This window comes from Accipiter gentilis, chromosome 25 (genome assembly GCF_929443795.1).
Source record: "Accipiter gentilis chromosome 25, bAccGen1.1, whole genome shotgun sequence".
Taxonomy (NCBI): domain Eukaryota; kingdom Metazoa; phylum Chordata; class Aves; order Accipitriformes; family Accipitridae; genus Astur; species Astur gentilis.
This window is the reverse complement of record NC_064904.1, coordinates 19331146-19352316: the sequence shown is the minus strand read 5'-3', so window position 1 is coordinate 19352316 and position 21171 is coordinate 19331146. Positions and strand designations below refer to the sequence as shown.

Genomic DNA, 21171 nt, shown 5'->3' with positions numbered 1-21171 from the left:
ACACATCTGTGGACATTACATTCTTTGATTCTATTTTTTACACCTACTTTTCAAAACAGACTTCTGATGCACCGGACTCAGCTGGCAGAAGCATTTTATTCATGTTCTCCCAGCCAGTTCTCCTCCACAGGTATTAACTCCCCCTGGGGAAAGCAGGCACAGAGGTAATAAACATATTCATTTCATTACAACATCTTAAAAAATGTAAAAATTCTAAAAAACCAACTGTAAGCTGACCTCCAGCCAAAGTACACATTAATTATACAGCTTAAGTCAGGCGGATGCTCAAGGAAAAGAGATATAATGTTACACCCAGCTGGATACTTTGTAGTTAGCACAAATGTAATATAAAGCGTACCAGAGTTTGTCAAGTGTCTGTCTGGATTTTCAGTTTTCATTAGTACTATAATTAAAACCACATTTTCAGCTATATTACCTATAACAAGAAAGGAATGAGAAATGAGGTTGTCAAGGTCAGTCTCTTTCTGCTCTTTATACTGAGTATCTGCAGGCCACAAGTTGTTGAATTTGGTGTAAACCAGAGTAATAGGATGGAATGTCACGTTACAACCAAACCTTTGTGGTTGAAAAGACAAACTTATGAGGTCACTTCCTTTTAATCACCAATGGAGCGTATTTATCAACAGTCATATAAGTCAGGAAGACAGGCAGGCAGATGACAGACAGACTGACAGATATATGGAAATACAAACACCCTAAACACAGATACCACAGAGCTGATGCACAGAAACATTCCTTTTCAGAAAGCTGCCCTTGATCTTATGCTGTCATAGTCCTTCCCATTTATAAATGACACCACTGTAAATGCTTTTTATGCCCTTTCTATGGCTTGTCACAGAGGACACAGCAAAGATTAGGAAAATATGAACAATGGATAACTTGGACAAGAACAAGATAAGAAGATTTAGACCCCGATTCATATTTTTAACATTTTCAGAGAGCTCACAATTTTGCTTAAAACCTATAAGGCAAAGTGACCAGGTAGCAGATAGTACACTTCCTAGCAGAGGGACATATTGTTTCAATCATTACAGTGGATGCCTTCATTAGAGATTGGTGGTGAAAAGCAGCATAGCTTCATAGATGAACTCAGCAGAGGTCAGCACCTTACTAAGGACCTGATCCATGAATTTCAGTATTAAAAGTGCGTTTTTTTCATATACAAGTGCAAATAAGTACTTGAGGTAACCAAGGCACCAGTGAATGCAAATGAGATTTCCTAGATGAGCATGCAGTCTAGAAAGCAAAAATGGTTTTAGTTTTCAGAAGAACGCAGGGGGGGGAGGGGGGAAGCAAAGCAGCTGATCAGTCATGTTAAATATAAATGACAGTTTATTTGTGATACTAAAAAGGGATTTTAGCTTCATTTAAAAAAACCTGCTATGAAGGAGATGAGTGAACTCTTACGACACTGAAAGACTTAAAAACGATACCCCAAGAGATAACATTCTGAGAATAAAGTGAAAGAGCTCATATAAAATACAAAAGGTGTGTTGTAAAGAAGGATCAGAAGGGCAGACTTTGAGCTTCATCTAGTCATAAATCAAAAGCTTGTTCTCCATCATTCTTGTCTATGAGGTCAGCTTTGATTCCCAAGCTACAATTCCCAAAGGATGGAGGTATTTCTATTGGCAAGTATGTGTCTGTCTTCCCCCAGGCTGGCTCTGCCAGCCCTGCTGTCACCATGGACTGTCATTATCTCAATCTTTTTACTGCCCAGGATTGTTCCATCCTGGAGCCATAGGGAACTATTGCAGGGCTGTGAGAGGAAAACCCAGTTGGAAGACTAAGGGCATTTGCAACAGATTAATTGATAAAGAAGTTTATCAAGACAGGCCATCTACAATAGTTCAGTCATGCTCCTTCATAGTAGCCAAATGCTTAACATACTGGTCTCCAGGTGGCATGTTAGGAATACAAAATGCTATACACAAATTAAATGTGTTAAAAACCACAGTACAAAACTTCTACCACCAAAAAAATATTCAGAAGAACAACTCTCTACCCAGTCACATGCTTCATTTTTTTTTTTCGTCTGAGTAACTCAAGCATTAATCTCTTAGCTGTTACTCATGCAGACTGTCCATACTCATAAGAATAGCCTGTGTAAACAGAAATACCCACCTGAATACTAGAGGCTGGCTTAGCACCTCAATTTGCAGTCAGCCATCTCCATGTATACAGATAAAGGGCAGACACTTTCCAGGCAGAAACGTTTATAAAATACATTTAGAATGTTGTTTCCCTGATTTTCATGTCACACACTAAATCAAATAATAATTATCAGCTTTATCTACATTTCATGAATCAAATTGTTTCAATATTTTTTTGTCCTAAGATGAAGAAAAATGTTAATTCCAGAATTCTTCTTGGGTATTACTCAATTACGGCAGACTTTTACAGTGTTCTTGCACAGTCGATTCTATTATTTGCTCCATTAGTATTATAATGGGTTTATTTCAGTAATTCTCACTTTAATAGAGAAATGTTGCTGTGTGGCATAAAACCTGATAGATACTGCAAGTATCTTTAACAAAGATAACATTTACAGAGAATAATACAGACATCTGATCCTATATGTTTCTAGAGATAAAAACCTTCATTCTTTCGGCCACAATTTGTAAAGGCAAGGCATTGATAGGTGTAAAGTCTAAATTTTTAAGACAAGATCGCCCTCTACTGCTTAGGAGAAAGTAAAACTAGGGAGTATCATCCTTACCTGTATGAAGTTTTTATATAACCGAGATGTGAAGCTGCTGGCCCAGAGATGCTTTGCAAACCTTGGTGGCTTTGCAGCCTGGGAATTGTGACCTCCCTCACAAGCATACCGCTGAGTGAACTTAGTGACTACAGAGCAATAACTCCATGGCAAGATGCTACTAAGGACAAGAGGAAGATTATTTACACATCCTCTCCTCTCTCTGAAATTGGTACACAAATCCCTCGAGTGCAGGGAAGTTGATGTAGGATCATTTGCATGGTACGCTTGCCCTTTGCTGCACATAGGCCTTGTTTTTCCCCAAGCTGGTATTCGGTGCGTTCCAGACTCGTATGGAACGATATGGTTTGCTCAATAGCATAACATCCTTAAATAAGTATCATATATCGCAAAGTGTCTTTATCTTAAGTACTCTAAACTTGCTTACAAACAATAAGCCCATAAATCCAAAATCATATGGTGGAATGAGAAGACACATTAAGCCAACAATGGGACTACGTCAAAATCATTCTTGTAACCAACAGAATTGCACCAAAAGAGTGCAATTTCTTGATTCTTTCAAAAAACTATTAACAGATCTTTGAGGCCTGATTTCCCTCTATAAAAGCAGTGTTTACTCTTTGCCATTATAGCTTACTTACCCAAGTGCCTATTATTTCTATTTTTATTATAGCTTCGACCAATTTAATATGGCAGTCAGGCCCACATAAGTCTCTTGGATCCTTGTTAGTACTCTTCTAAAAGCAGGCTTAGTGTTTGTCACCTGCCATCCCAGTGATCTCAATTCCATTTCAAGAGAGAAAGGAGCAGCATACCAGAGCAGTTTGGTGACCTCATTATCCGATGCCTTTGAAATTCTTGAGTGAATGAACACCTGCTGCTGCTAGCCATTTATTCTTCATTTTCATTGTGTTGGTGGTTTCCTTTTTTTAAAAAAAAACCACTCTTCTACTGACACTATAATTTGAGGCAGTTCCTCAGAGACATCTTGAGTAAAGAAAGACCGTAGTCTTGGAAGATCCCTAAACTACTCTGTGAAGAACATTGATTCAAATAATTCATTTAGTCTTCAACTGCAACCTTATCTTCATTAAGGATTCCTCTTACACCACTGTCAATAGGCCATAAAAATTCCCTGGCAGGTTCTGCTTCCAATATGACTGGAAAAAGCATATTAGTAGTTTTGTATCTCCAGGGAGTTAGATCCTCAAAATCTTTTTAGCTGTGTCACTATCACCTTACATTTAACTTGGGTTTTTTATTCCTTTAATCTAAATACGACAGCACCTTTGATGGATGTCTATTAACTTCCAATAGTGTTCTCTACTGCTTAAGTAATCCGTCTTTTTTCTTTTGTTGTTCTTGTTCTTCAGATATTTCCTTACTACATAGACTCCATGAAGCCTGCACCATGAGACCTGGAAGATGACACTTCCAGGTAAATGTTGCTGAGTTTTCCTGCAGTCTTTTCTATCTAACTGCTAATCAAACCTAAGCCTAGTTAAAAAAATGTGAGTTGCACTGAAACCCAGATTCATGCTGAGGGGAAGGACTAAATACATTCCAAGTGAATTGCGAATTACTGTGTATAGGATTTGGGTTTAAAAAAAAATATAACTAGGAGATTGCAAAACCTGTCTCCCCAGAAGTTTACTATTGAGCTAATATCAATGCTTTCGTAAAGCATTGGACACAGCTGGAGATGGAACTTCAGACAGGCTGGACGAAGTGCTTGGGTGATGCGGTTTGCTTACGGATATTGCAATCACCACATTTTGAGCCAGGATGATTCTCTCTGAAGTGAAATGAGTAGACACCCAGCAAAACAAATGACATACCTGCTGGCAGTGTGTAGGTATAATTCATCCAGTCATTTTCCTTCCATTGCACAAGCTTCTGGCTTGTATGGCACTTTGATCTCTCTGCCATCACCACCCAACTTCAGCTCCTGATCACTGCCATCTTTTTGCCTATTTACAATCTTTAACAATACTATGGAGATGTCTCAGTGAAATTCATTAGCTTGTGTTATACAGGAGGTTTAATGAGATAATTTGATAACCCTATTGCTCCTAGATTCCCAAATATAAAAGTAAGATTTAGGAGCCAAAAAGGACTTCCTACTTCTGATACATCTTACTGGGCCAGCTGGGCAACCTAACTTCTTTTTGATCAAACTCCAATTTTTAATTAACTGAAGAAATTTCCCAAACTATTTGGGGAACACTTCTGACTATTTTTTTCACTAACAACTTAAGATGAGTGAATGGAAAAATACAGATGCATTTCAAAATCTTCAAAATAAAATTCCTTTCTACTTTATTTTTCAAAAAATTGCATTTTTATTTTTGGACCCAGTCCAGTAACTTCTATCCACTAACATTCTCAGGGCAAACCCTTCTTTGCAACATACAGTTTAAGGGAACAGGCTAAGATGAATGACTACAGAACTAAGAAAAGAAAGAATCCTCTGACTTTGCATCCAATGCTTTCACCCCTGTTTCTTACAGTCACTACGCATATCCACAGACACAAAGAGTAAGAGACAGCAATATATTTTAGTCACTTGAAGATACAGATACTAATCCCTGGCACTGACTTCAACAACATCCCCCCTTCATTCCTGCCCTCCCAGAGTGAGTACCTTGAAATCAGGTTTTACAGTTTGTGGGAAGTAACTATTGTTAACATCGCACTTTTCTACTCCAAGTTAAATTTTGATGGCTTAGAACCATTCCTTGGGCTGAAAAATCTGGACTATGAATGTTTAAGTATCTTGTAAGTTACACCAATTGATGAGATTGTAGCTACTTTTCACTACAACTCTCTGAAAAACAGGAAAAACTGAGAAAGAAAACATGTAAATTTATTCAGCCCTGTGCTCTGATAATATTTCCATTGACTAGCATGTAAAGGGGGGGGGAAATAAATCACTATGCCAGAACCTTCAAAAACTTTCCTGGATTATCAAGCTTTAAACATAATTTAAACATCTGTCCATTTATTAAATATTTGGTTTAGTTCCTTTACCTTCATTATGATTCATGAAATTATTTCACAGGCACTCACTCAAAACTTCACCTCCTGCTGTTCTCACAATGACTGAAGTAATAATTCAGCTGTTTGTTTGGGACTTGATATCATCTCTACTGCTAAAACCCGTGCTGTCATAGACCAAATATTTAATATTATTGAAAAGACAATGTCTGGAAGAGCAAGCCAGAAACACACAAAAGCCCTAGCCCCACTCTAGCCTTCCTATGAGCAACTTGGTAAGTGCAATGAAAAAGAACAAATTCATCTACATACAATATTTTCCATTTCATCTCTGTTACCATAAAGGAAGTATACTTTTTAAAAGTCCAATTTTATAATAGCTGGATTGATATTAAATAGGAACAAATTACCTATGAAGCTGATAAAAGGAAATATATATAATGTTTCCGAGGGAGAGTATGATCTCCAGTTAGTGTAAACCAGGACAGCCACCAAATGTGGCAATCTTATCAGTTGAAGACTTGGCCTTCCAAGTTCTTTTTGCTCTTTCACACTTCCCTTCTTTCCCTCTGTCACTGCCATGCCCTGTTTTGGTCGTTGCTTTGAAAGTTCACATTCATCAAAAACCACAAATACAGAAAAATTTTTTTGATAAGAATCCAAATCATTTTGCTTGCAAACAGAATGTCCACCCTTCAAAAGTTTTACAATGATTATTCTTAGACATTAAGGGATATGATAATAAAGAACAGGTAGGACCCATGAGGAAAAGAACAAGTTCTATATGGCCACATATAACTTGGAATAAAAATTACTCATATCATATGTCAAGCCGATGACTGACTTTTGATGCTCAGCTCAAAAGGCAACATCATATTTGCTGCAAATATGACTTTATCCCTTGTAACTCAAGTAACTGCACATGCAAGTATGCTGCTGCATGCACAGTGCAATATAGATATCCACAAATGACCTGCTTTGGAGCAGTAAGACACAACTGTTGCAAGTCTCATCTGCTGTATTGTTGCCACGAACTGTGATTATTACTTGTATTCTGGCAGGGCTCATACAGACAAGTTATAATCAAACCACACTGTGCTAAAAACTAAGTTAAAAATATTTTTTGTTTTTACTCCATTTAATGGAGTAGTTTCTGAAATACAAAAGGAATCACACAGTAGGGAAAATCTTGCTTTTAAATACAGACCACCGTAGAAAGAACAAGTCACAGAAACAAACAAAACAAAAAGTACCATTACAGAGACTTTCTTTACCACATTAGGTATAACTTCTGTGTATTTAACACAAACAGAAAAAATAATAAAAATACATATGTAAAAATGAGAAAACTGTGATGAAAGAAGGGCAGACAAGAAACATGGACCATCTCATGTCAACTGCACAGGATGACACAATTCTTAACTCCAAAAAGCACTAGACCTTCTTTGTAGCTATTAAAGGCTTCACATTTCAATCCAGAATAAACAGGGATTTGTTGAAGACTGCAAGTCAAAATATCCCGATCCCAGTGACACTTATGTCATTAGTCTTAATAAAAGCAGGGCTGCACCCTGCCTAGAAATGTAGAAGTTCATCTCCACTAACAATTGCCAGTAACCATTATAATACTGCACAGAATACTACTTTATTTACCTACAACACTGGTTTTCATCACCAGCTTTAGGGCTAAATCTCAGTTCTGGTTTTAATTCAATAGAAAAATGGATTTATAGGGCTAGACAGAGCTTAAGCCCCTCTGTCTTTCTCTCAGCTCTTAAGTCCATGGTACTGTCCTGGCAAAACAGTCCATAAATCCAGTTCTATGGCAGCAGCAGCAGCATATAAGACTATATTCTCAAGTAAGTCACTCTGCAAGTCAACAGCTGTTCTCAGTAGGCAGAGTGGTTTTGTTCAGAGCTACAGAGAAATTACAGTTCTGAAGCCTTATTGACAGAAAAGACAGCCAATCCATGAGCTTTATGTTTCCAGGAAGCTGTCTGCTACAAATGTATTTGGGTTGTGATGGAAAGCAATGAAAACCCACATACACATGAAAAAAAAAAAAAGTTCCCTCAAAAAATTTGGAGTACGAGAGCAGTTCCATGTTGTTCTGAAATAAAACACCTTGCAAAGAATCTGCCTTCAGCAAACACTTTGGCTTGGAGCAGACAATCACCATTCACAAATATTTCTGTCCGTGTTTTATTGGCACAGTTTTAGAAAAAAACCCGAACAAAACAAACTCAAGCATAGGTGAAGATCTAAGTAATGATGTGGAAAATACAGAGAATCTCCCAAAATTGTGCTTGCAGTTCTAAAGTTTTCTTTTGTGTCTCAAGTTAGAACTGTTTCTCCAAACATTACACAATTTCATCTAATGTAACAAGAATTTTCCATTCATATCCTCATTGTGAGGTGCAATGTAAAGCTTATATTGTAGTGGTTCAGTTTTCCACAAGCATACAATTTAAAGTGAAGAGGGGGGGAAGAGAAGATGCTTGAAAGTGTTGAAACTCTGTTCCACCTATTATTTTTTCCCTCCAAAAACAACAAACTCAAAAATTGAAATGATGCCCTGTGGGATCTTCTGGTGATATCACCAGTGGAGTGCTCCCAAAGACATTACAGTGTATCTCTTGGAACACTACATATATTAATTAGTCTTACTAAAACGCAACTTCCAGAAACTGAGATATGAAATGAGAGGTGACTAACAAGTCTTTGGCATTACATATGGTTGTTTGGAATAATCAGTTACCAATGACCTTAAAATTATTTTGATGGTTTTGACATTTCACATCTCATTTTGGCTCCTTGCAGGAAAAGAACATAGCTTGTTTGTTAAAGGTTTATGTTTGAATAAGATACGTGCTGAGACTATATATCATCAAGTTCCTTCACTCCTCCTTTCACACTAGTCCCTGGGTGTCTCCACTGCATACACACTAGTTTGCTCCCAGGCTTTTAACTGAAGTAAATCAATTATTTATTTTGTCCAGGAAACCTGAGTGCAGAATAGCAGATAGAAGATACTACATATATGAACCACTCCACAGTCCCCAGGGATGAGGGCTCTTCCCCTGACCCAAGGACAGCAAAAACAGGTTAGACTTAACTGTATTTGTCTGGCAATCAGAATTTTAACACTTTACCACTACGACAAGCTATAACTCATGGTATAAAGATTTTCCCTTTGTCTTTGGTTTGGTGTACACAGACACAAGAGCCAGGCATAACCAGAGTAACATTCAAAAGCCAGCAGGGAGCTTGACTGTTTGCTGAGAAATAAAAATGACCTGGAACCCAGATAGGTTTGTAGAGGATTGCTTTCAACAGGAGTCACAATCGGGTCCATGAGAAAATTCTTAGCAAACCCACTAGACCTGTCTGGGTTTTCATACACCATTTTCTTACATTACAAATTTTGTATACAGATTTTGCTGCCAGACCACAAACCCATTCTACATACATGTATTTAAAGCCTGGGACATCGGGCTGCTTGGAAAATCTTACTGTTTGACCCCCCTCACTGTAAATTATTTTTAGTATCTCTGGGAGGGTATTTATTATTGTATTAGAGGCATAAGTGTCTTATGTCATGTAACATAAGTGTTATTATCTCTCTCTCTCAACAACAACAAAAAAAGCCAACCAAAAAAAAACCATAACCCCAAGCAGCTACCATGTAAACACAAACTTACCACCCATATTTTTATTGATTGTTGTTGTCAACACTCGCTGTAAGCAATTCTTATATGAAGTAGAGACTTCCCATATTCTCACTTTTGTCCATTGTCTCTTCTTTTTCTGCTACGCACCTCTAAGAAGAGTCTGGCTCTGTCTTTTTTAGACCCTCCCATTAGGTATTTGTAGACAGCAGTTCCTGGCCCAACCATTTATCCAAAAGCCCAATTAAAATTCTGGTTAAATCATACCTTCTTCATCACCCTCTCTCACCAAAGAAATAAATCTTCCAAACGATGTATTTCAGCCCATGCTCATGACTATTTTTCTTCACTTTGCACAGACCTTCAATCTATAAACTGACAAAAATTTCCAGAAGGTAAAGCCTTGATGTTGATGTGTTCCTTTTTATATGCCAAAAGGACAATTTCTTGCAGACCAACTCCTGTTAGTCTTTCCTATAAAATACATCACAACCAAGCTGATCTAGAAGCTTTAGCACATTATAATTTGATGTGCTGGGCAACAGCTCAATTTAAGAAATAAAGAGACAACCATAGCAGGTAGTCAGCTAATAAACATAGTATTTGTCATTTAATGCTGCAAGATGCCTGGGGTACGAAGGAATCTCACAGAACCTCCTCAGGTTTGGTTTGGGTTTTTTTTCCAACCTTTTCCCTACATTTACTTCAGATTTCACACTTACATACTATACCTATCCATTTCTGCCACAACAGATGCAAGCTCTAGCCTCACATTTTGCAGATCCCTTGGCATTACCAGCTGTTATTGCCATTTTAGATTCCATGTAATAAAATTATTTCTACCACGTGAAGGCACTCAAACTCCAGAGAATTCCTTTTCAAAGAACAACAAGGAGCGTTATCATTGTTGCTATTTTTTTTGTATTTATCAGTCTTATGTCACTGCTTCCATAAAGATATAATCCTTAGAGTTAAAATCTGCAATACCTTCCACATGAACAGGTAAAATCAATCATGGGGGGGGGGGGGAAATATGGCAAATTTCACATCTATATCAGACAGTATGAGTGTTGCACATAATCTCTAAGGGGACCAGAGCTAACAAGATGGTGAACAGCAGCAAACACACCTGTTCCTTCAAGCAGTGGCTGTAGGAGTTAATAAAACGATATTTGCAGCTACAGTGGCTGGATGTCCTCATGTTGCCTCAAATCTTAGGCCGTATTTCTTTCCATTTCTCATCTTAGTCGGCAACATCTGCATTGTTTTAATTCTCCATTATGCTCAGTAATGTAATTTTTGTACATCTGCTATCATATTCCAGGTTTTAATAAACTGGTTTTCTCCTTGATCCTCTCATCATCTGTTTCTTCATTCCCTGAACCTACCCTAAATCCTGTGGTACCAAGCAATTTGCTTCTACAATCTTTCTCAGGCAGGTTTCATTAAAACCTCCAGCTGTGGAACTAATGTTTCTAATGTAGAACTAAAATCTAAAATCTCCACACCTGGAGATCTTGCACTGGCCCCACCAGGAATCCTACCAAACTCAAACCACTTAAGGAATTTGTACACAGCCATACTTTTGACTTCAAACAACATCTTTGAAAGTCTCCATGACGTTATCCTCTAGATTGATGCCAAAAATCACTGTTTGTGCCTGGCTCCTTCGCAACGTAGTTCTACACATGTTACAAACTCTTATTAAATCACTTTTGCTAATACCTTTGATGGTGATTCTTTAAGCAGTCCAAACCACTTATTTGCGACCATGCCCCATCCCTGGAAGTGTTCAAGGCTGGGTTCGTTGGAACTTTGAGCAACCTGGTCTAGTTGAAGATGTCCCTGCCCGCGGCAGGGGGGTTGGAACTAGATGACCTTTCAGGTCCCTTCCAACCGAAACCATTGGATGATTTACCTCAGGAGCAGCATCCCAGATGGGAAGGGCTGGGGCAATTTGGAAGCAATGCATGATAAGCCAGTGAAAGCGTACTTCCACCCCTTTTTCAGTCAGAAATGCGAAGCCGGTTCTAAAAACGAATTAAGAGCAGGGGTAGCTGCCGGCACAGCCGCCCGGCCCCTGACAGAGCCCTCACAGCGCCCCACCCCCAACGGCCACCTGGGGCTCGAGACACAGCCCCTTCCCGCCTCACGGCCTCAGCGAATCAGCGCAAAGATCACCGCCGCCGGCTTTTTTTTTTTTTTTTTAAAAGCCCGCCTCTCCTTCGCTGCCCACCAATCAGAATGCTCCTCTCGTGAAGCCGTAAGGAAAGCTGCTTGGCTTTTTACGCATCCGGCGGGAGGCAGCTTCCCATTGGACGAAAGAAGGGAAGGGTTCGACCAATGAGGTGACCCGGATGGGCGGGTACAGTTCAAACCGTCGGCGGTCGGGGAGCAGCGCCATGGTGAAGCCGGTGAGGGACGGGACCGGGACCGGGACCGGGGTCTCGGTCTCCTCAGCTGAGGGGGCAGGGCGGGTTCCGGCCCCCAGGTGAGTTCTTCGCTCTCCTCCCGCCGCAGCCCTCCGCGATGCAAGCGGGTGACTTCGACTCCTCTGACGAAGAGGCCGCCGAGGAGGAGGAGGACGTGAGGCCGTTCCCCATCTCCTGGTGAGACACGTCCCGGGCGTCTTTTCCCTCAGAATCTCCACGGGAGTTTGCATTAAATCCCTCTCCTGTGAAACGGGACTTTTTTTTGCCCTGAAGGGAAGCCGTGCCGGAGCCCTGGTGACCTGCCAGAGTGAGGACGGAGGTTGTGGTGGGCCTGACAGGTGCCCCTGAAAAGGGATTAAGTTGGTGCTGGTGAACCGTCAGTAGATGTGGGGCCAGGTCCGCTTTTGAAAGCTTTTACCTAGTCACTATCAGTTGTGCTAACCCGAGTGTCTCGGTGCTTAGGCGGGGATTTGTCAACACTTTCCGTCCCCGTCTTGGGCAGGGGCGTGTGATGAAGTACACTACCAAACGGGTGATTCCCTTGCCTGATGTTGTAGAAATAACACTTGAATACTTAGGGTTTATTCTTAAAACTGAATTATAGGCAGGTAACTCTTCTCACGATCCCACAGAAAAGGAACGTCTAGTAGTGAGTTATCTCTATTTGAATAATCAAAATATTCTGTTCTGATTTTTTTAATTATACTCTTTATTTCCTGGTAGGTTGTCTTTGTCTCCTTTCTACTCTTCTGAGTCCCTGGGATTATGTTCCCTTCCAGGTAAGAAGCGTTCACTGAAATTTACAGGCACGTTTGGAGCTGAAGAGAGGTAACATCTTGTACCCCCAAATTCTGTGTTCCATTTACTGGGTGGGGTGACTTGTTTTGTAATCTACCACTGGAATAATTGTTTTGGAAATATCAAAGCTGATGTAGAGAATATCCTAACGCAAGATCACGTGGCATAGTGGTAAGAAAACAGCGGCTGTCTTCCATTGTCAGTTAAAATATTTGGCTCTTTAGCCTGGCTTACTATTTATAACAAGCAACAACATAACTGAAACCAGACTGCTTTAGCAAATAATTCCTTTATAAGATATATTGGGCTCAGATTATACTCACTCACTCTGCTGACAGTCCTGTACTGCTCTCCCTTAGCATCTGGGTTGCACTACCATGGCCATGGTATAAAAATAAACATATAAGCTTTCTCTGTCTTTTTAACTACCAAAACTGCAGCCATGGTGAATCTCCTTTGGTCACAAAAGAGATGGAACTGCTGGTGAACTTTGCCTACTTCATTTAAAACAGTTACTTGACTTTCATTAGCCAATTCTGAGAAATACAAGCTTGGGACTAATACTACACTAAAGAACTAAAAAATAAGTGTTGAATAATATTTGGATTTAAGGCATCTTGAAGTGGATGATGGCCAGTGCTGATGAAAATCCCACTATCACTTGAACACTAGTTAACATGTATGCAAAAAATAGCTGCATTTTGTGTTTTTAGCTACCTGAGCTGTTCTTGTAATAGCTGCTTAGTCTTCAGATGCTACCCTCCAGTGGTAGCCCTGCCGATACAGCTCTTGGTCTGCAGGATTCTGCTCTCCTGCTTTCAGAAGGTGTTTCGGGATATGCAGAATCCTGACTGTTGTCAGGGCAGGTGTAGATTGTGTGCCTATGGGGCTGTGAGTGAAGGAGGCGAGACAGAGGGAGGACACAGTGCAAATATTTTAAGCAATTACATCTCACAAACCAAACAATAGCTGTGAATATCACACAGCAGTATTCTGTAGGGGTTGCAAAAATGCCTTGGTAGCATGATAAGAGGAAAAAATGGAAGTGGCGATATGCTGAAGACTAAATAGTAAGGAGGACTTTTAATGTGATTTGTGCTTAGTATTACAGAAGAGGGAACTTAATTTCCCACTCATCAACCAGACAAGTCTTAAGTGATCTCTATCCAGCCCTTTTATTTGTTGGATTTTCTTGTTTTGTGGTTTTTTTTCTAAGCTGTATCCTGATTTATAATATCCAAAACTTTTCATCTGCAAAATGTACAGCAGCTTAAAACCTTGGGAAGATTTTTTTTTTTTTTAATCCTATTACATTACAGTATTAAGCAGATAATGGTGTTTAAACTGTCTTCTGTGCTAGTGATCTATTTGCAAAAATAAGAACTGTTTTATTTGGGGTGTGGCTTTGTTGCTAGCTTTGGTTTTGGGGGGAGGTTGTCTGTGCTCTATTCATCAGGTGTAGCAACCATTCCATAAATGTCACTTACCTGGAGTGGTAATTGTTATTCATAATTTCTTCCAGGTTGCAGGTTTAAGGATGTTAGAAGAAATCTTCAGAAAGATATAGGTGAGTCTTCTGGCCAGTGTATAAGTGCCTCTTGTTTTCATGTAATGGGCAAGAACAATGTGCAGGTAAACTGAAAGCATATGTTACTGAGAAGCTAGAGGTTTACTTTGTCTTAGAAGACTACTGGAGTTGCTGTTTATCAAATCTGGGCATAAGGATCCAGATGCCAGGTATCTAAAATAATGATGTTTTATTCATACTTTTACAATGGATGCTATAATTGTCCATGTGCATGCCATGATGTTAGAATGCAGGGCAGTTCTTTACAAAATCTTGCTGGGAGTATGTCTGACAGCAATGTCTTTCTGAGTTTTGGTAATACTGTGCTTGAAGATGCAGCAAATAGCTTAGCACAGTCAGCGTTATGGGTACTAGATATCACTTTCAAGTGAGCAGTGTGGCTTTCTTTGTGGCTTGTCTATTCAAATATTGAATAAGTAGTCAGTGTATTTCCAGGGTGGAGCTATACAGGCATCTGCATAACTTTCACAGGAACCATAAGGTCTTCTAAGTCACGTACAGGAGAAGGCATCTTCAAAGCAGCTAGGATCAAGACAAATTACAAAATTGTAATCTCCTCTTCCCAGAGAAAACTGAGATTAGGATAGAAAAGATGAAATTATGTAAAGATTTGTGCTAAGTATTTGTCTGTAAACGCTAGAAGAGCAGAGACTAATAGCAAAAACCCATGGTATTTGGACATAGTCACAGCCAGAGATGGGACAGAATCATGCTTAAGCAGGCAGCAGTTAACGGGCTGTTCTAAGTGCTGACGTGCTTTCTAGTGAGGCTTGTCTTGAGACTCACTCTGAACTGAGAAAATTTCTCTTGTGGGTTACCTGAGGGCAACTGTGAGAGAGACTCAGTGGAGGAAAATGCTGCTCAAAGCAAAATTGCTACCTCCTATTGTCTTAACCTCAAAGATTAAACAAGACAATCGGTACCAAGTAGCTTATCTGTTTATCCTTAAGCTTGATAGGCTTTTGTTTATTTGCAAATGTCTTAATCTGTTGGCAGAAGAACTAAAGAACTATGGGACCCAGGATATATTTGTGCTTTGTACCAGAGGAGAGCTCTTAAAATACCGAGTACCAAACCTTATAGACACCTACCAACAGCATGGGATCTATGTGCACCACCATCCTATTCTTGACGGGGATGCTCCTGACATTGCCAAGTGCTGCAAAATTCTGGACGAGCTCAGAAGCTGCCTGGAAAGTAACCGGAAAACAATCATACAGTAGGTTCTGGTTGCTTCCCTTTCACCCCATGTTCCTGTAAAAGATACTAGCTTCTCTAGATATATGATGAGCTGAAACAGAATCCTGTCAAATGACAATTGTGTTCTTTAGGGTTAGTTCAAGCTGTGAAAAGCTGCTTGTTTCTCCTCGGGCACCCTTTTGGACCTAACTTGTCCTTTGTAAGATTTGAATCTCCCATTTCCCCTTGCTCTGTCCAGCAAGCGCTTCAAAGTCTGTGTTGAATGGCACCATATGGCTCCTTGCTGCTAGCCTAGTTGGATATCAGGTATACAATATGAGTTGTAAGCTAATGCAGCTGTTGTCAGAGGGTAACACACCCCTGGGCTGTTTATCAGGGGCTCAATGGGTTCCAGCAGTGCAAAATTCACTCTTAAACTGCATGAGATTGGTTTAAAGTAATTTCCTCAGACACTTGTAGCTGAGCTCGGGGTAGAGGGGAAGAGCTTTCCAAGTTCCATGTTCCCTGAATGATCCTGCTGACAGCTCCCCACACAGACATCCACTGAGTCCTTGGTCTTCCTGCTGATGCAGAACCCTGCTGCTATCATTAGCTCACAACTGTCACGGAAGCCTGAATCTGGAGTAGGATTTAAAGAAAATTGAGATTGTCAGTCTTCATGCTGTTTTCTGTCCTCCAGTGCCTTTGGGACTATTAACCATGAATGAAGGGGAACTTTAAAACTGCAGTTTCTCCAGAAAGACACTACTTAGGGAAGGTCTGAAGAATATATGGGAGATAGGCTTGTAGGTATTTCTACAGAAATTCTTATTCTGACTTTCTTGTACCACTGCTCCTCTTGCAATAATTGTGTCCATATATTTACGTATTGAGGGGGGCCCTGGGTGTTGCAGCATACTACAGCTTGTTACACTCAAATGTTCTCTTTTCTTTCAGCTGTTACGGTGGCCTCGGACGCTCATGTCTCAGTAAGCAGTTGCCTTCTCCCTCTCAATGCCTGATTAACTAACCTATCCTACAAACCTGTTCTCGTGAGACAGCACTGTCTAAAAGAGCCAAATTCTACTTGAAGCTTAACTGTGGTTACAGTGCGAACTGTCACTACAGGTAGCAGGCTAGTTAAACATATTTACGTCCATTTCTTGGGAATGGTGTTGTCAAACGGTAGTAATATTAGCTGCCTGTGTAGAAACTGTTTGTGATGAGTGACGTAAGTATGTCACAGTATAGACCTGAGTGCGTAGGTGAGGGGATGGAGGGTCAGGCAGGGTCAGTCTTTCAGTGAGGCTGATAGAAAGTTCCCTCTTACCTTCTGACACTATCTCTGTTTTCACTGCAGATTTTTAGTCTCCTCTGACTGATGGGATTGCACTTTCCCCTCTTCCCTGAACATCTCCTCAAGAAAAGGAGATGAACCTATTCCTCTGCATCTTCAGCCTAAAGTTCCCCCTAAAGCTTTCAGGGGCATTAGTTACTGTGTGTGCCCCAGAAGGAAGGGGTGGTGGCATTGCCAAAAAAGCAAATGCGGTCAGAAGACACAAAGGGGAATTAACTGGGTGTACTGGGACTTCTTCTTGGAAAGACTTTAGAATTTGCCTCCTGAACGCTGCTAGAAAGGCAGGGTGGGGAAAAGTGGGCGGGTTTTTGCCTGTTTCCAAAGCCTGCAGGCTTGGGCAGGAGCAGCAGGCAGAGGGGGCTGGTGTCAACAAATAGTATTCAGCAAAAGATCCAACAGACCTGTGACCCTGATATGACAAGGTTGAGTTTTGCTAGAGTGGTTTTCATGGAACAAACCTATTACTGTGCAAAAGTGGTACTGTGTAGCATATATACGTTTATACTTTTCCCTTACAGTAGCTGCATGTCTCCTGCTTCAGCTTTCGGACACGCTGGCACCTCAGCAAGTAATAGACAGGCTCAGAAACTTGAGAGGATCTGGGGCGATACAGACCATCAAGGTAATAAGGCTACAACAGGTAATGCGTGTGTCAAAACAAGGGTAGAGAGGAGGGACAGTCCTCCTTGTTTCACAAAGGCATCCCTGTGTCTTTTTGAGAAGCTCCACAGTTGGTGCCCCTGCTGCTCTCGGGTTTGAGCTGCTTCTAGATTTCTGCTTGCATGCTGAATCTGTCTTGTTCTGCCCTCAACAGCTGTTCTCCCTGCCTGCTCTCCACCATCACTAGTGTTGCTTTCTCCTTATCCCTGCTCGTCACTTGCTAAGCTATTGTCCTTTTTGTTTTTCTGTTGCTCACATGCTCCTTGCAACTTGGACATTGCTTGATTTTCCTGCCTTGCTTTTGTTGCATCTTTGTAACCAAGTTAGCCATCTTCATCTTCTGTAGCTATCACATCGATACACTGGCAGTTGCCTTTTAAGAAGTATCTCTAGCACTATGTGGAGGGAGGCCTAAGTCGCCAAGCAGAATAGGGGTTTTCGGTGGGATGTTTAGCTACTCTGTGTACATATTTTTGTTGATAGAAGTCCAAGATGTTATGGTCTTAAAATAGTTCTATGTACAGGAAAGAGCAGCTGACATTTTAAAAGTTTACAAGACTAGTTTCTGAGGAGAAAGTTGTCTAAAGACTGTCTCTTTGTTAGCTCTAAGCCTCTCTGGAAGGCAAATTTTGTTTAAACTACTTGTTGAAAATCAGTTTTCCTCAACCCAAAGGGGCAGGTGGGGAGCAGCTTGCATCCCTGGTTGAAGAGGCAGGGAAGGATATGAACAAATGTTACACCTGGAATCCTTCACAGCCACATGGGGGGGGATGATCTGTCCTTTAGCCTCTGCTGACCAACATTTTTATTTTATGTTGAACACTTGCTTCTTAATATTCCACATGGTGTATGAGTTGACCTAAGAGCTTACCACAAACTGTTGTACATCATCGTACTAGCTAAAGGCTGTGTTCTGCATCATGGACTCGTTATGGAGAGAGCAATAACTCTTGGTAACCCAAATAAAGCAGCTTTGAATTCTGACATGAAACTCTCTCCTATAAGGACCATGTTTTGCGTTCCCTTGAGCTCACATGTGCCCTTTATAAGGAACCACAGGAGCCAAGCCAGGATCCATGTAATCTGTGTCCGATGGTGAAAAATTCCAGAGGATTTGGAGTAAGCACAAGAAGAACAAATAAATGGGCTAGAGGGTGCAGTTTTTATCCTGGGGTATCAAACAGCTTTTTAAGATAGGCAGTGCCTTTTCTGAAAGTATAGAGCACTCACTACAAATCTGGTTGTGCTTTTTCAGCAATACAATTACCTCCATGACTTTCGAGAGAACCTAGCTGCACATCTGGCAACAAAGGATACAGTATTAAGATCGGTATCGCGGTAACTAATACTGAATTAATACTGGCGTGGTGTACCTTTGTGTCTACATGGCTGTGGCAGACACCTGGACAAGACGCCTCACTCCTGACCTTTAGTTTCTCATCGCTGCTGCCGATGTGACACAGCTGCTCACTTCCAAATCTGTGTGTCAAGTGTTGATGTGGGGGAAGGAAATTCCACAGGACATGCAGCATCTTTGTCTGTTTGGCAGTCTTTAATACTTTCTGCCTTAAAAATCCATGAAAGTGTATTTGTGTTCATTACTGTTCTGCTGGTGGCCTGCATGCCTAATGAGCTTGCTTTCAATATAATAATGACTCTTACACAATGATTACCTCACGTTTAACATCACTTGGTACCAACAACATGTATGTCTGCTACCATTGAACTGGCATGCTGATGTTTTCATGTTGACATTCTCTGGGCTGCTTCAGTGAACTTCCCAAGTGGAAGGGAGGCCAGGCTGTCAATGAAGTGACTGAATATCATTTTGATTTTTGTCTCTGTTCTATGTAGTGTGAGGATTGGGACAAGCAATTGAACATGAAGGCAGGATCTGTGAGGAAACAGAATAGCCTGTAACTCCTCACAGAGGAGTGCAGACTTCTAGTGCTGATGGGCTGGCTTCTGCTCCAGGGTGTAGGGGAAGAAAAGTGGGGGGAGGTGAAGGGTAACTCCTTCTCTACTGGCCTTTGTAAGAAAGTCATGCTGGGATAATGTAGCTAGATAAAAATACATCACTGGAGCTGTTTAAAAAAAACCCCTCAGCTCTAGCTTCAAATCAAAGGAAAGTCAAGCATGAAAATTTTCCTGCTGGAGCACTTGCCCCTTATGAGCTAGTAAGAACTCATTCTAAAATGTCACAGTTCTACTTCATGTGTTCACTGATATTTAGAAACAAGACCCCTTGTTCCAACGGAAGGAGGTTTTATACTGAAGATCTGTGACAAAACAAGGGGGGGGGTATATGAATATGGTGGGAAGAGACACAGTGCTATAGCTGTGTGGGTGAGATTCTGGCGCAGCACTTCTGCGTGCTAATGCTAGAGAGAGTAAATAAACAATCATCAGCTGTGGGCTGGAGAGAATCTCACAGCAACATGCCTCTAACAGTCCACATCCCTCCTGTTTAACTATGTCCACCCATAAAGACCAGAGAAGATGAAGAGAATCCTGAAGACAACATTTAAACTAGTTCTGTCCCAGTCTGAGGAAGCAATGATCATCCACCTCAGTGCCCAGGTACCTTCTGAGGCCCTGCGAGGTTCACTTTGGCTCTGGGAAGAAAGCCCCCATCACCCACACCGTGCCTTTTGCTGTTAGACAACTCAAGACACTTCAACAGGTTTAAAAGTGATTTCTGCTTGTGGCGGGTTGACCCTGGCTAAAGGCCAGGTGCCCAGCAAAGCCATTTGTATCACTTCCCCCTCCTCAACTGAACAGGAGAAAGAAAAAATATAACAAAGGGCGTGTAGGGTTGAGATAAGGACAGGAGAGATCACTCACCAATTACAGTCGTGGGCAAAACAGAGTCAACTTGGGGAAAATTAACTTAATTTATTGGCAGTCAACCAGAGCAGGGTAATGAGAAATAAAACCAAATCTCAAAACACTTTCCCTCCACCCCTCCCTTGTTCCCAGGCACAACTTCACTCCCGGATTCTCTACCTACCCCCCACCGCCCCCCAGTGGCGCAGGGGGATGGGCAATGGGGGTTATGGTTAGTTCATCACATGTTATTTCTGCCACTTCATCCTCCTCAGGGGCAGGACTCCTCACCCTCTTTCCTGCTCCAGCGTGGGGTCCCTCCCACAGCAGACAGTCCTCCACGAACTTCTCTAGCGTGGGTCCTTCTTCACGAACTGCTCCAGCGTGGGTCCCTTCCACAGGCTGCAGTCCTTCAGGCACAGACTGCTTCAGTGTGGGTCCCCCACAGGGTCACAAGTCCTGCCAGAAAACCTGCTCCGTGGGCTCCTCTCTCCACAGGTCCTGCCGGGAGCCTGCTCCTAGCACGGGCTTCCCACGGGGTCAGTCTCCTTCACGCATCCCCCTTCTCCAGCATGGGGTCCTTCACAGGCTGCAGGTGGAGATCTGCCCCCCCGTGGACCTCCCTGGGCTGCAGGGGGACAGCCTGCCTCACCAGGGTCTTCCCCACGGGCTGCAGGGGAATCTCCGCTCCGGCGCCTGGAGCGTCTTCTCCCCTCCTTCTGCACTGACCTGGAGGTCTGCGGGGCTGTTTCTCTTGCATGTTCTCACTCCTCTCTCCGGCTGCTATTTCTGTGTCCCAACAACTTTTTTTTCCTTCTTAAATCTGTTATCTTAGAGGTGCTACCACTATCGCTGATGGGCTCAGCCTTGGCCAGCAGCAGGTCCAACTTGGAGCTGGCTGGAATTGGCTCTGTCAGACACGGGAA

At 41.5% G+C, this 21171-nt stretch overlaps 1 protein-coding gene across 1 annotated transcript; it reads left to right on the top strand.

Annotated features, from left to right (window-relative positions):
* The first annotated feature begins 11763 nt into the window (after positions 1 to 11763).
* On the top strand, positions 11764 to 19177 carry CDKN3 (cyclin dependent kinase inhibitor 3). The gene is made up of 8 exons (XM_049828515.1): positions 11764 to 11819; positions 11926 to 12014; positions 12561 to 12616; positions 14158 to 14202; positions 15220 to 15442; positions 16360 to 16391; positions 17278 to 17381; positions 18675 to 19177. Exons 1-8 carry the CDS (start codon positions 11808 to 11810, stop codon positions 18759 to 18761), a joined length of 648 nt encoding a protein of 215 aa, XP_049684472.1. The 5' UTR covers positions 11764 to 11807; the 3' UTR covers positions 18762 to 19177.
* Positions 19178 to 21171: the final 1994 nt, after the last annotated feature.